The sequence below is a fragment of the Rana temporaria genome, chromosome 4 (assembly GCF_905171775.1).
Source record: "Rana temporaria chromosome 4, aRanTem1.1, whole genome shotgun sequence".
In the NCBI taxonomy this organism is placed as follows: domain Eukaryota; kingdom Metazoa; phylum Chordata; class Amphibia; order Anura; family Ranidae; genus Rana; species Rana temporaria.
Window position 1 is genome coordinate 437,481,308 of NC_053492.1, and position 14,724 is coordinate 437,496,031.

The window sequence follows — 14,724 nt, forward strand, 5'->3', positions numbered from 1 at the left end:
CTTCTTCACTTAAATATTGAAAAAATTGCTTTCCATAATATTTATATAAAATAATAAATGAGCCCCTTTGAAACTTCAAAAATATGGATTATGTGCTATACAGAAAAACAGAAGCTTGCTTTGACACTTGAGAACTGGCATCAATGATCCTGTTTTGCACGCCTTCATAATCTTCTCCAATCACCATTACAATGCTGATCATTTTTTTTTTTGTATTTTAGACTTGCTGCTAAAACCAAAGAAAATTGGCCTGACTCCCGCACAGATCGCGATATCTGGAGCATTAGAGCCCATGTGTTTACACCAAACTTAAAAAGCAGTTGAAGGATGGCTGTAAAATCAGTTGTGAAATAACAAGCAATCTAAAAATAAGCCGGTAACCAGGGCACACCGCACTCTCCTGAGAGCAGGAATTCCTGTGATGCAATAAATCTTCTATAGCATTCACTGCTACGTGAATGCCGACCTGTAAAATTCCCCGCAACCTTTATTCACCAATTTGACCTCAAATTGGAGAAGAAAGGGAAGGTTTTGCTTAGGAATTTTCCCAGTGCATGTTTAGAGTAGGCTAGAGTGCCATCTCCTGGCAAGAACACAAAATTACATGACATAGTTGATTCAGATGAGAAACATGGGCAAGAACTAGTTATAATTTAAAGCGGGTGTCAGCAACCTGTAGTTTACGGCCAGGTGACTGGTAGATCGCTGTCTGGGATTGCCAACAGGCCATCCTAGAGCAAAACAGAGTGCAATGCAGAGGGACTACTAGCTACGAGTAAGCATCACATGATGTGTAACATGTCAGCCACCTTTTTCCTGTTGTTCACTTCATTTTGACTGCATCGCTTTGGTTGTTTTTTGGATTTTATTTGTATAATAAAGACATTGTTTTAAGGAGTGTGTCAGTCCAGGACCTTCTATCCAATGCACCTGTGCATAGCCAGCACCTTTTTGGTTTAGTGGGATGGAAGCAAAGCCAAGGGATCAGCAGTTTTTAGAGCGGTATCATTTCTCAAAGTTGAAACTGTAGAAGGGAGCAAGAGCTGCACAAGCCGATGCCTCCTCTGTAGTGCCGACTCCTGTCCCATGCGGAGCGATACCGACTGCACTCCATCTCTTATCCCAGCTAACGGTCTCCAGAGTGGCGCCAACCAAAGGAAAGAAGAGATGTTCAGGCGAGTATGAAGCAATACACCGGGCATAATAGTATAGGGCGTCTTTCACACTGATGTGCTGCGGTTTACACACACACACACACACACACACACACACACACACACACACGGGTGCGCTGCAGTGTACCTGTGGGTTAGCTGCGCTTAGCCATGAACTTCTTCTATTGTATCCTGCGGGTTTGGTGCACTTTCTGAATGCAGACGTTTTGGTGCACTTTCAGAAGGTGCACCATACCTACCAGATAGAATAGAAGTCTATGGCAAAGCGCAGCTAACCCAGGAAAGTTGTAGATGCGGTGCAGGTAAACGGCAGCGCATCAGTGTGAAAAGCAGCCATATAGGGGCTCAGAACAATAAAAAGGTTGATATACATTGGAATTTTGGGGGGTGGTAAAACCCCATAGTTAGATGGGCCTTTACCGCCCCAACTTTTCTTTCGCCGTTAGTGACCAGGGGTGTAAACATTGCAGCCGGAGTTATACACCCTGTCATGCATGGTGGGTGTAGCACCTGCCAAGCACGATCCATTCAAGTGAATGAGGCCTTTCTGCAACCTTGTGCAGTACAGCAAACAAGGGGCTAAAGCAGGCAGTGTTGTGTTGCTTTCTCACCACCTGCTTTGACCCCCCCTTGGACCCTGCAGAAGCATGCAGTTGTGGGGCGCTTGCATAGTGGACCAATTTACTTGAATGTGCCACGATTGGTAGGCAGCGGTAGCACCCACTAAAAAGAACAGGGGGTTTAATTGGGGCTTTGGCACGTGTACACCTTTGTCTGCTGCCTCAACAGCTAAATGAGTATAGCTGGATACACACTTCAGATTTTTTTCCTTTAGATTTACCAAAACCATATAATTAAAGGTTAAACCTAAACGCTTTGAATTTGTATGCAATCAGGCAGGCCAACGCACTACATAGTTGAAGGTAGATCAAAAGGAAATCTCAACAAAAGTTGTATAGTTGTATTTGTAAAACCACAAATCAACTGCAGGATTTTATCACCACCCCAATGTGGGATGTGAATGAGCCCTAAGGGTGCCGCTGCCAAATAAAACCAAGGGCTCAGAATACATTTGGCCTAAATTGATGAAGAAATTCGATTTTTTTATTGGATGTTTTTTATAGCAGCAAGCTATTTTTTTTGTCAGTCGTTCTTTGTTTATAACGCAAAAAAACCAAACCAACACACGAGGTGATTGAATACCACCAAAATAAAGCTCTATTTGTGGGAAAGGGAAGCTACATTTTATAAAAACCGCGCAATTGTCAAGTTAAAGTAACAAGGTGTTGTATTGCAAAAAATTGCCAGGTCAGGAAGAGGGGGGGGGGGGGATAAACATTCCAGAGGTCAAGTGGTAAAGACAAACTGTCCAAGAACCTTGCAGTGAAATAGCATCAATTACGCCCACAATCACGAAGGAGATCTCACAGATATAATGAACAAATAGGACTCTATAAATAAATGGGCTGTCCACAAGGTCTGTTAATCACGAGATCATCACAGCCTGCAAGTTGTTAGAAGTATATGAACAGTCCCTTACCAGGATCCTTCTTCAATCCAGCGACATTAAACATATAAATGTTATCATCAGTGCAGCTGGCAAATAAGTTAGTTCCCGTGGAATCCAGAACCAGACTGGAATAACCTGAAAAATTGACGAGAGAAACTTATCAGCATGTTCTCTTTGTATAATCTTCAAAAATATCTCAGTACTACAGAAACTCAAGTAAACATCTTAGTTAGGCTGTTTAACATGAAATGGATTTTATCCCAAGATTCCTTTATTTCAAACTGTTCAATTAAACATCTCCCAGTCCCATCTAGGAAAGCTTTAATAGGTGGTCAACGTATCCCTTTGGCATAGCAAGCATGCCAGGCTTCAATATAAAATTGCTGACATTGACCAAATACAATAGCTAGTGCTCCTGATGTGGCTCTTTACCAGCGAGCAGTGGCCCTTATCAGAATTCTTGATAAGTTCCACCATACTTCTACAAAGCTTTTACTTGAAAATCTTACGACGCCAGCAGATCTTTTGGTTCAACCTTGGATATTTCCTTTGGTTTGATTTACTACAGAATACCTTCCCAATATCCTGAAGCACACTGTTTTTGTGGCACCAAACGGTTACAGACTTGAAGATAAATACTGTGGTCCCGTGACTGGTTTGGTAATCCAGCCTTTCCACTTGCCCTACACGGCGATACTTTTGGCTCTTGGGACAAAAGATCACCACAGAATATGTCAAGGTCTTCAAGCTCCCTTCTACAGTGGGTATAGAAAAGAATCGCCCCCTTTTAAAATAATCATATTTTGTTGCTTTGCAGCCTGAAATTAAGACAGGCACAGTTTTTGTTCTATCCAGCTGTACTTAGTGCAACGTATACCCTCCAAGTGGGAGATACAGTATAAAACACCAATCTCTCTCTTGCCTTCAATGAATGGATTGCTGGTAAACCGCCTTCATTTTAGGCATAGCAAACGAGGACACAGGTTTGCCATCTCTACAAGTTAACAAATTTTAATAACCCTATGTCAACACCTTGAGGCTATAAATTCATGTGTGGATTACCAATTATACATATTGTAATCTATACACATTATTAACTACCTAAAACTAGAATTGAACATATAATTGAGGCATTCGTTTATGAAGATATGCATTAGGATATCAATCATAAGATTAGGATTTTTTTTTAAGTTCTGTTCCATCTGATAATTTTTTCTGTACTGCTTTGCCTAAATATGAACAAAATTAGATTGCATTAGAAAAAGTATAATTGTTTACAGAAACAAAACTACAGTTAGTAGATCAAGTTTAAAGGGGTTGTAACAGTATTTTTTCCCCCCTAAATAGCTTTTTTTACCTTAGTGCAGTCCTCCTTCACTTACCTCATCCTTCCATTTTGCTTTTAAATGTCCTTATTTCTTCTGAGAAATCCTCACTTCCTGTTCTTCTGTCTGTAACTCCACACAGTAATGCAAGGCTTTCTCCCTGGTGTGGAGAAAGCCTCTCGAGAGGGCGAGCAGGAGTGTCAGGACGCCCACTAACACACAGCTCCTTTCTCCATCTGCAAAGTAGAGAGTGTCCTGACTTGCCTGCTCGCCCCCTCCCCCATCAAGAGGCTTTCTCCACACCAGGGAGAAAGTGTCGAATTACTGTGTTTAGTTACAGACAGAAGAACAGGAAGTGAGGATTTCTCAGAAGAAATAAAAACATTTAAAAGCAAAATCAAAGGATGAGGAAAGTGAAGGAGGACTGCACTAAGGTAAAGGAAGCTATTTAGGGAAAACATTTTTTTACCTTTACAACCCCCTTTAAATGGACAACTTTTATCTGCCTTAGAGCTGAATTCCAGGTATAGATTGTTCGCATAGTTACACTGGTACAACTTAGAAGTGCAAGTATACATATTCCACACCTGGCCAATTCCTGTAGTAATAAACGCTACTAAAGTGATATTCGCTGTTGTCCAGGTCCTGCCCTGAGCGTCCTGCTGCATTGTGAATATAGGGGTCGTTGGCTCAATACAGGCACCATTCAGAGAATGTTTTTTTTATTTTTTCCCAATGAAAACAGTGTTCTCTGATCGAATGAGGTGGAGATTGTGATCTCAACACCCTGCTTCTCCACTTTTCCAGAGAATGCTTTGCATTGAGTAAAATACAAGGCATTCCCTCTAATGGCACCACTGCCGAGCAAGCAGGGCAGCTGCTTGGCACAGGACGTGAAAGACAGCCAGATCACTGTAGTAGCCAGGACTGCTCGCCTCTTCCATAGGGATTAGCCAAGCATGTCCAAGCTGGACCATGAACAAATTAACAAAAAAAACACAACCCATTATACCTGGAATTCAGCTTTATGTACATTGGCCCATTTCCCTAAATTAGTCCGTGTCCCTCTCGTCTATAACAAAACGGCATGCGATTACACAGGACAGGGCAAAAGGCACTGATGGAAGCAGATTTTTTTTATTTTTTTTCCCCGTCCAGACATACTTAGCTGTGACGTGCTACTCCTCACACACACACTAGATGCTGATGTTTAAAATCTAACTAAAAGGCCAAAATTATTTTTTTAGTTTTGGATAGAGTGGAGAGGGATTCAAACACCAGCTAGGGTTTTACTGATGTCCTAGTCCTCATTAGGAAGAGTCAACCTCTCCATTTGTCCCAACATCATTGAAATGACAAGTCAGACATTTTGGATTGTCTCCAGAAAAGTAATAGGGGGGCGATCTGCCAATGGGGACACAGATTCCAGTGACCTGGGAGACCGCAAGGGGTTTCCTTTGTTGTCAGATTTTCGCCCACTGCCTGTTTTGGCTATGGGATAGGAAGTGAAGGTATATCTACCCAATGGGACACAGATGGCAAAAAAATAAACTGACCCGGTTATACCTCATTTACTCTATATAAAATGGAGATTTTTTTTTTTTTTTTTTTGCCTTTAGTTCTACTAAGGCTTTTGCAAAATAAAACGCAAGAAATCGCATGCAACACATACCAAGTTTCCGTGTACTGCTCCCAGGATATGGAAAGGCTTTTGCTGGTATTGGATCCTGTCGGTAAGCAGTGTAATTCTTTCTCAAATCCCACATTTTGATAATACTACAAAAAGAAAGAAAAAACCTTTACAAATAACTTTCATGAAGTCTGCAATCATAGTACAGCTGAAAAACTTAAAAAAAAAAAAAAAAAAAAGGAACAACAGATTTCCACCCAGTGCTAAATTTGCCTACAGTAAAGTGGTTCTAAAGGATGAAGGTTTTTTACTTTCATGCATCCTGGGACTCCCTCCTCATTGGCTGAGAGCACAGCAGGAGCCAATGGCAATCACAGCCAGTGAGCCAATGATGAGAGCGGGGGTGGGTTCTGTCTTATGAACGCACAGCTTATGCTGCATTCACACCTTGGCGTACAAAATCGCAGCGTTTCGTACCGCGATTTGCGGCAACAAAACGCCGCGATTGTGAATGCAGCCTTACCCCCTCTATGGAGATGGTTCACATCTCCTATGCAGAACGCCGGAAAAAGCCGCCTGAAAAAAAGGTCCGGGACTTGTTTTCAGGCGGCAGGCGTACGGCGTTCAGCGTGGAGATGTGAACCATCTTCATAGAGGGCAATGTGAAATAATCCCTCCAGCGTCTCAGGGGCGGCTGCGGCGTCGCACTACAGGCGTATATACGCCTAGGTGTGAACGGGGGCTTAAAGTCAACTTTTAGCTGTGTAATTGACCACTTGTCTGGAGCCGTGTTGTGAAAATACAATTAAAATTTTGCTTACCCATCAACAGCTCCTGCTGATATGATCGTGTGTTCGTCCTGAAAGAGGACCACAGTCACACTCTGTTGGGAATCCTACAAAAGAGTAATTTAGCGTTGTGTCATATGGAAAATTATCTGGTCCCCACCCAACAACTGTACATTTATTTTCTCCATCAGCTCATCTTCCACAGTCAATACCTCTTGTATCTTTGACCCTCCCTCTTAAATTGCAAGCTCTAAAAAAAGGGCTCGCCGATTCCCATTGTTTTAAAGTGTATTGTAGTTGTACGGTCTACCCTCAAGTTGTAGAGTGCTGCATAAACTGTCGGTACTATAAAAAGCCTGTATAATAACTTGAAGTAGTAAATCTATTGTAAAGGCAGTGCTTGTATAGTATGCCAGCTTGACAGGGACAGCTATATTACAACCCCCCCCTACCCCAAAAAAAAAAAAAAACACACACACACACAGTGTTCAAAGGAAACCTATAAAGATAAAATATGGAAGCCACCCCCCCTAAAAATGCTGTCATGTTGACCAGCTTGCACTGATTTACCGACCTAAAAAGGGATGTATATAGGAATTTCAGCAGTGTATGGCACTGTTCCTTGTACAGATATGTATGTTCTACCGCTAAAATGTCAGTTTGTAATTCTGTGACCTTTAAAACTAACTTTTTTTTTCAAATTTTACTGATTAGAACACAAATTCTGATCAGTTACTGAGTACAGCCAAGCAACCAGTGTTTTTAGGGGCAAGTACTGGAAAGCTTCGCTTATCTCATGACAGGTCTACTTTTAAATTGAATCCTTCCTTGGCTCAACTAGGGCAAAAGCAACATGTTTACTTGTAGGCTTCATGTACACGGGACGTTTTAAAAACTCTCCTGAGAAAAAGTCAGTTTTGCCTTAACAAGACTTTTTTTTTTTTTGCAAATATTTAAAAATGTATCTCCATTAAAAACGCGGCTAAACGCGAGTTACTGCGTTTACAAGCTGTTACAGACATTTGGCATTTCAAATGCCTCTGAACATCATCCCTGAAAACATTTTTTTGCTTTCCAAAAAACGCTTCTAAACTCAACTGCCTATAAACGAACTCTCCTGTACACAGGGTCAAGGGCAGGTGAAAAGACAAAACATAATAAAAAAATGCCCAACTGGTCCTAAACATCCGTTTACCAACAGCAGTGTACATGAAGCCTTATTCAACCCTCCCCAGCAACACACACTTTTTTCCTTTGCTCTTCCACCGATTTGAACAGCTGCAAAGAGCAGAAAAATCAACCTTGTGTAAGCCACAAGTCACAGCTTAAACAGGGTTATGGACTACCCATGTCACAGCACTGGTGCTTTACAGTTGGCACAGGCCTGTCACACGAATCTCCATAACTGAAGAGTATTCCAACCCAGTTTAAAACAGAAGATGAATTAAGGAGAAGTTTGTGGTGCTGGGAGGGGGCAGTGGGGGGAAATGGGGCCTGCGATTTAAGTAAACGCGCACCGTTTTTAAGGAACCCCTATATTGGTGATTTCCAACTGTTTTCTTAATACAAGCTGCGATAACACAATGAAATATTAAAAGTAGTAAAAACAAATTGCCTGGTTATATCTTCAATTTGACCATGGCGGTCTAAAAATTATGGGGCTAGAAGCACCAATTAAAACCACGTCAGATGTTCAGACATGAGCTTATATGTATAATGTAAAGAAATATAAGCTCATGTCTGAACATCTGACATGAGCTTATATTTCTTTACATTATACATTCTCAGAAGTGTTTGTTTCCAAGAGTGTCAGATAGAATTGCAAATTACCACAGATGGGGCAAGTCCTTTGACAGCAGGTTTCTTCTTCTTCATCATCTTCAGTGGGGTTTGTTTATCTGGTGCATTGTGAGCTCCTGTGATCTGGTTCACTTGCCTATAGAAACCATCTGAAAGAATAAAGTGTGAAAATGTAAGAGAAAGCTCTGGTGCTCCAAGGACAGGCTTGATCCACCCGTCGGCTTGAATACAATTTTTGGGCATCTTTTAGGTATTTTGCCAATGCCAAGCCACCCCTGAAGAAACTTGAAAAAAGGTACCTAGATGTGGCTAGGCACTCTGGTTAAAATTGGCTGCCCTATGCAAATCTGCAGCTCTCAAAATGAAACAAATGGAAGATTTTCCCTCACTTCCTGTCTCGCTGACAACACAGGTAGTACCGAACAAAAGAAATCTTGAAGCAATGGGTTCCTCCCTTATAGACCACACAAGTAGTAAACCTGTACTGTCTGAGCTGGGACAGAAGACACAAAAATACTCGACAAAATGTAACCCTCCCCAAATTGTGCTACCATGCTTCCAGCGGAAACCTGATCATATATCCCATTGATCCTTTGTCTCAACACATTAAAATGAAATCAACTGCCTGTATCAACTTGCTTTAAAACCTGTACTAAATAATCCTGGTCTTCTGCACAGACCAACACTAAAACAGCATATGTTTAAAGCAGCACAAATTACCTTTCTTGGTGCATCGGGTATCCCAGACCATGACATTTCCATCCCGACCTCCAGTGGTGAACACAGCTGTGCAAGAAAAAAAAAAAAATAAAGAAAAAAAAGTTAAAACGAAATTTCTCAAATAAAAAATAAAATAAAAAATGCAACACAATTTGTGCAGATTAAAGGAAGGTGGTCATGAAAGAAATATGGAGGCGGTAATTGCTATACAGCAGCTTTAATAAGTGAAGTGTCCAAAAAATGTAAATATAAAAAAAATGTAAATATAAAAGACTATTTTGCACTGGGAATCTGCACCATAGTCCATTAGACTCAAATAGAATACACAGTGTTAGTAGGATTATCACGTCATATACTGTATACATAAAGAAATTATAAAATACCTTTTTCAAACTTGGAGAAAGAAACAGACTTGAGGCTGCACTGGTGGCCTCTAAATTCACCAATCAGCTCTCCGGCCTTAACGTCATACAGCTTAGCTGTCTGGTCTCCTGAAGCTGTAACCTGCATAAAACAAGCACATTGTTATTAATAAAATGTAAGCCCCATCAACGTCAAGCCATTATACCTAATTTTTGTTTTACATCCTGTACTGGTTCAACAGGTCCTAGTACCCTATGCGATTACACCATAGGAGACAATACATTGATACTTGTATGAAATGGATCTTAAAAAGGATAAGTTCACCTATGTATATAAAAAAAATTATATATAAACGCACATATTTTCGCAGGTAAAAAACAAAACGTGCATTATTTGTATTAAAAGCCTGTAAAGCAGGGATATGCAATTAGCGGACATCCAGCTGTTGCAAAACTACAAGTCCCATCATGCCTCTTCCTCTGGGTTTCATGCTCGTGTCTGTCAGAGTCTTGCTATGCCTCATGGGACTTGTAGTTCTGCAACATCTGGAGGTCCGCTAAATGAATATCCTTGCACCAGCAATCAGCAGATCGCTGTTGCCATGCAGGTCCCCTCCACACTGTCAGTGTATCTGCTTCCCATACAGGCAAGGAAAGACTCACTGACAGGAAGACTTAACTATCGCAGCACCATTGTAGTTCATTGAGAACTTTAAGCAGATAGCTGCCAAGCCTGTCGGGTCTTGTAGTTTATTCATACAGATTCAGAGCTCTGTGTATGAAGGACGCGCCTGTGCAGGCAGAGGGTGGGCTACAGCACTGAGAACGGTTACAGGTTACACCCAAGATTCTGTATGTTATTACTGCAGGCCTTACATACTGTACATTCACATCAGTCCCTGCCCTCAGTTTTGGTTCACACTGCTGCGATACAATTTTGATCCAATTTTCAGGGCAACTATGTAGTGCTACTTGGATGCAACTTTGATAAGGTTACAATACTCTATGGGGCCAAAATCGCACAAAGTAGTAAACAAACCTTGTCCAAAATCACTTTGTGCCGAGTCGCATTGACGTGAACGGATAAAACAATGTTACTTCCCTTGCGACTCAAGTCACATCTGAACTCACTAGTGTGAACTCAAAAGAGCTTATGCTTTATGGTCACAATCTCAAATGGATACATAAACCCGCTACAGCACTTCTGTATGGGCGATTATTGCAGAGCTATAGGCAGCGTGAATGAGCTGCAGGCATGCCGATGAGCACGCTGGCAGTTTATTCAAACTACAAGTATGCCTGGTGATGCGCCTGGCAATAATCGTTTATTCATTCACAAGAAACTGAATTAGTGGTGCAGCAGGGAGAAGGTGAACTTATTTAAACACCCATCTAACTAGTACTTGTAGAATGGCAGTGGCAGCCCCTGAATCTTGATCATAGCAGTTTTACTTCATACACAGCCTAAAAAAAAAAAAAAAAATTTAAAGGGGGTGCAAAGGTAAAAAAAAAAATCCCTAAATAGCTTCCTTTACCTTAGTGCAGTCCTCCTTCACTTACCTCATCCTTCCATTTTGCTTTTAAATGTCCTTATTTCTTCTGAGAAATCCTCACTTCCTGTTCTTCTGTCTGTAACTACACACCGTAATGCAAGGCTTTCTTCCCTGGTGTGGAGAAAGCCTCTTGAGGGAGCGAGCAGGCAAGTCAGGACACTCTACTTTGCAGATAGAGAAAGGAGCTGTGTGTTAGTGGGCATCCAGACACACCTGCTCGCCCCCTCGAGAGGCTTTCGCCACACCAGGGAGAAAGCCTCCCATTACTGTGTGTAGTTACAGACAGAAGAACAGGAAGTGAGGATTTCTCAGAAGAAATAAGGACATTTAAAAGCAAAATGGAAGGATGAGGTAAGTGAATGAGGACTGCACTAAGGTAAAGGAAGCTATTTAGGGGACATTTTTTTAACTTTACAACCCCTTAAAGATGGATTACACAAAAGATTAGAATCATTACAACCCTAAGCTTCAAACTAAAACACAATTTACAACATTAATGACTATACTGATGGCGCTTGCAACATAAAGAGGCCACATCGATTCATTGGAGCCAAGTTAAATAGCTGTTTGCACACAAGTCCTGGGTTAAGGGGGGAGGGAGATCATGATTGCTTACCAATTTGTGCTCTCCTGGGACCCAGGCAAGGTCAAAGACTGCATTACTGTGTGCTTGCCAATCTATATAAAAAAAAAAATTACAATCAGAAAAGCAGTATAGCTTCTGGACCTCCGCTTTTGCTATATCCAGGTATTATACCTGAGCCTACTTTATATTTTGCACTGATGTCAGTTTATTCTTCTATGTTTGAGTGTATTGCCCAACGTTTATGACCAGGTTGTCTGGTGTTTTTTTTGTATGTGTTTGTTTGTTGGTTTGTCTTAAACCGAATAAAAATCTCTTTAAAAAAAGAAAAGAAAAGCAGTATAGCTACAGAAATGTATTGTCTTGGGAAAAATACCGCAAGGAGTACACTCTAGACAACTGTACCTTCATACATTTGCCAACAAGTCCCCTCCCCCAAATGCTGCCCACTAGGTGAAATCCCTATACCGAGACATAGACCAGCAATTTTCACTGTGCGACTCATCTTGGAGACGCATAGCCTTTCGGCAAAAAAATGGAAAGTCATACTACTGGTAGCCTCAATTGATCACGTCGTTGGGGAGGTTTGCCTTCACTTTCAAAACAAGAAATCCCTTAAGACAAGTGCCACTGGAACAGGTGCCCCACCTAGAAGATGTTCCCCCACATGTTGCAACTTTAAAATTTGGGAATTTCCCCATCACCATTGCACCCGAGACAATGGTCTCCAATAAAATGGAGGGGGAATCTCCCCAGCTGATACAGAGCGCAATATACCTAGCAGCTTTGAAGTCTGTAGTGGGATTGATGAGCTTTCTCAAAAGGTGCTACAACCCTAGAAAATCATAAAATCCTCTAGAGCCGTCGGGTGAAGGATGATCAGTCGCACAGCTGCAAACGCAATTAGAAGACAATGATCTGCAACTCCATACCTCCTGGCAAACATCTTCAAAATTGGTAATCCATAAAAGACACTTGTTAACATCCGCTGTGCTAACAAGTGTATTTTATGGAGTACCAGCAAATTTGAAGATATTTAAGAGCATGTATCAAGTTGCGGATTGTCATCTTTCCAAAAAAGGCATTGTTTGCGGTTGGGTAAGCCAACATTGTACCTGCTAGCAGAAAGACAAGCGAGTGCCTCCTTTGACTCATTCAGCTTTATTCTAAGCATCAGACAGCTCCTATCTTATTCAGCCAAAACGAAATGATTGAAATATCTAAATATTTTTACATTGAGGATTATGAGAGGTAATAAACTATGCATACCCTCTTTTACAAAACAGAAGAAAAAAAAGCCACAGATTAAAAAGCTTACCTTTCAGGATTTGTCTCTCTGTGTTCCGACATTCTGTGTCATACAACTTGACTATGCCTTCCTCATTGGCCACTGCAAGCACATGCTTTAAATCCGCAGCTGAAAAAGGCACCAGCACATCACTGAATTAGTATTCAAGAGAAGGCAGAGATTTTACTTGTCCCAGAGGTAACAGGAGGTCTGGGCTTTGGCTCGTCACAGGGTCCTACTGGATAGATGCTTCTTTGGAGGCAAAGCAAATAATATGTAGTTAGCAACATTGACAACTTAAAGCGGGGGTTCACCCTAAAAACGATTTTCTAACATTACATCCAGCTCACTCTCTACATTGACAGTATGCCGTTTGTTTTTTTTGCTGTACATACCTCGTACAGCTATTTTCTTCCCCGGCTTCTGGGTCGGGACTCCCGCGGGAGTGAGCGTTCCTATCCAGCAGGTGATTGACGTGATGACAAAAACGACCTCACCCCATCGCATAAGGAGCGTCACGAGTTGCCGAAAGAAGCCGAACGGCGAGTCGGCGCTATACGGCGCCTGCGCAGCGACGTTCGGCTTCTTCAAGTCAGTGTGACGCAATACACTGGACATAATAGTATAGGCCCACACCACAGGTGCAGTGTACCTGCAGCTCTCCTGTGGGTTTTCCGCACTTAGCCATAGACTTCAATTATATCATGCAGGTTTGGTGCACTTTCTGATGTAGGAATTTTGGTGCGCTATGAGAAAGCCCTCCACATCTGCAGGATAAAATAGCTGCACTTTGCTATAGACATCCAAAGCAGTGTGAAAGCAGGGGGCTCAGAACAGTAAGCGTTCATTTGCAGTATGGGGGGGGGGGGGGGGGGTTGGGGTGTAAAATGTTGAGACATGTTTTTATCACTCACCACTGCCCAAACTCCACCCCCTTTAGCTGTAACGGCCAGGGGTGTACACATATCATGGCAGGAGTTATGTGCCCTGTCATGGTTGGTGGGTGTGGCACCTGTCCAGCATGACCCATTCAAGTGAATGAGGCCACTCTGCAATTGCCCTGCAACCTTGTGCGGTACAGCAAACAAGGGATTAAAGCAGGCAGCGTTGTGCTGCTTTCTCACCACTTGCTTTAACCCCCTTGTGCCCCGCAGAAGGATGCAGTTGTGAAGCACATGCAGAGTAGTTGGCCCATTTAAATGAATGGGTCGGGATTGGCAGGCAGCAGCCGTGTACACTATGCACAGCGGAGCGAACATGACTTGTCACTTGCCTGCTCAGCAGGAAACCAACGGAGCGATCTCCCAATGAGCAAATGGAATGCGCAAGATGGAGGCGCCCATGTGAAAGGGGCCTTGCACTGCTACATAGGCGTGAAGATAAAATGGACTGGGACAGGGAGCATTCACCAATCAATAGGAATGGAAAAGCGGTATTCAAGACAAGTCTCACCTGCACTGAACGAGCAGCCAAATGGTGGTACTGGTATCCCAACCTGACCATAAGAAGTATGTTCATCCTGTCTGACACACTGGAAGCCTGGTAGCAAACTCTGGAGAGGGTACTTCTGCGACGCTACAACAAAAGAAAACAATAGGAAAGAAAAAGCATCAGCAACTACCAAAAAATAGAAACCAACACGTTACATCAGTCCTGATATATAATAAACACTGAAAAAAAAAAAAAAACTACACTACCAGACGCAGCCAGTTCCCATCTGACATTTTTCTAGGGTGGAATAGATGAAGAAAAAAAAGCCAAACAGATCTGCTTCAAGAAGGGCACAACTGGTCAAAAGCCATCAAGTGAAGACATATGTTGTGCTGCACCTGGACAGCAGGAAACCCTCTAGACCAGTCATTCTCCACCAGAGTATGCTATGGATTCTTACCCGATGGCCAATGCCACTTGGCAAATCCAGTCACTAATGATCTTGTTAGCTGTCTGATAGGGCGACATCCTAACCACCACTGTAAGGGGGGGGTGGGGA

General features: G+C 42.2%; 1 protein-coding gene across 1 annotated transcript in view; it reads right to left on the reverse strand.

Moving 5' to 3' along the window:
• DTL (denticleless E3 ubiquitin protein ligase homolog) overlaps nt 1-14,724 on the reverse strand; it is a 51,574-nt gene that overhangs the window by 30,077 nt on the left and 6,773 nt on the right. The window contains exons 2-10 of the mRNA XM_040351480.1: nt 14,187-14,309; nt 12,765-12,863; nt 11,480-11,541; nt 9,332-9,452; nt 8,949-9,014; nt 8,259-8,377; nt 6,462-6,535; nt 5,683-5,786; nt 2,716-2,820 (exon numbers count right to left, since the gene is read on the reverse strand). Coding sequence (XP_040207414.1) covers nt 2,716-2,820; nt 5,683-5,786; nt 6,462-6,535; nt 8,259-8,377; nt 8,949-9,014; nt 9,332-9,452; nt 11,480-11,541; nt 12,765-12,863; nt 14,187-14,309 — 873 coding nt within the window. The remainder of the gene's footprint in view (nt 1-2,715; nt 2,821-5,682; nt 5,787-6,461; nt 6,536-8,258; nt 8,378-8,948; nt 9,015-9,331; nt 9,453-11,479; nt 11,542-12,764; nt 12,864-14,186; nt 14,310-14,724) is intronic.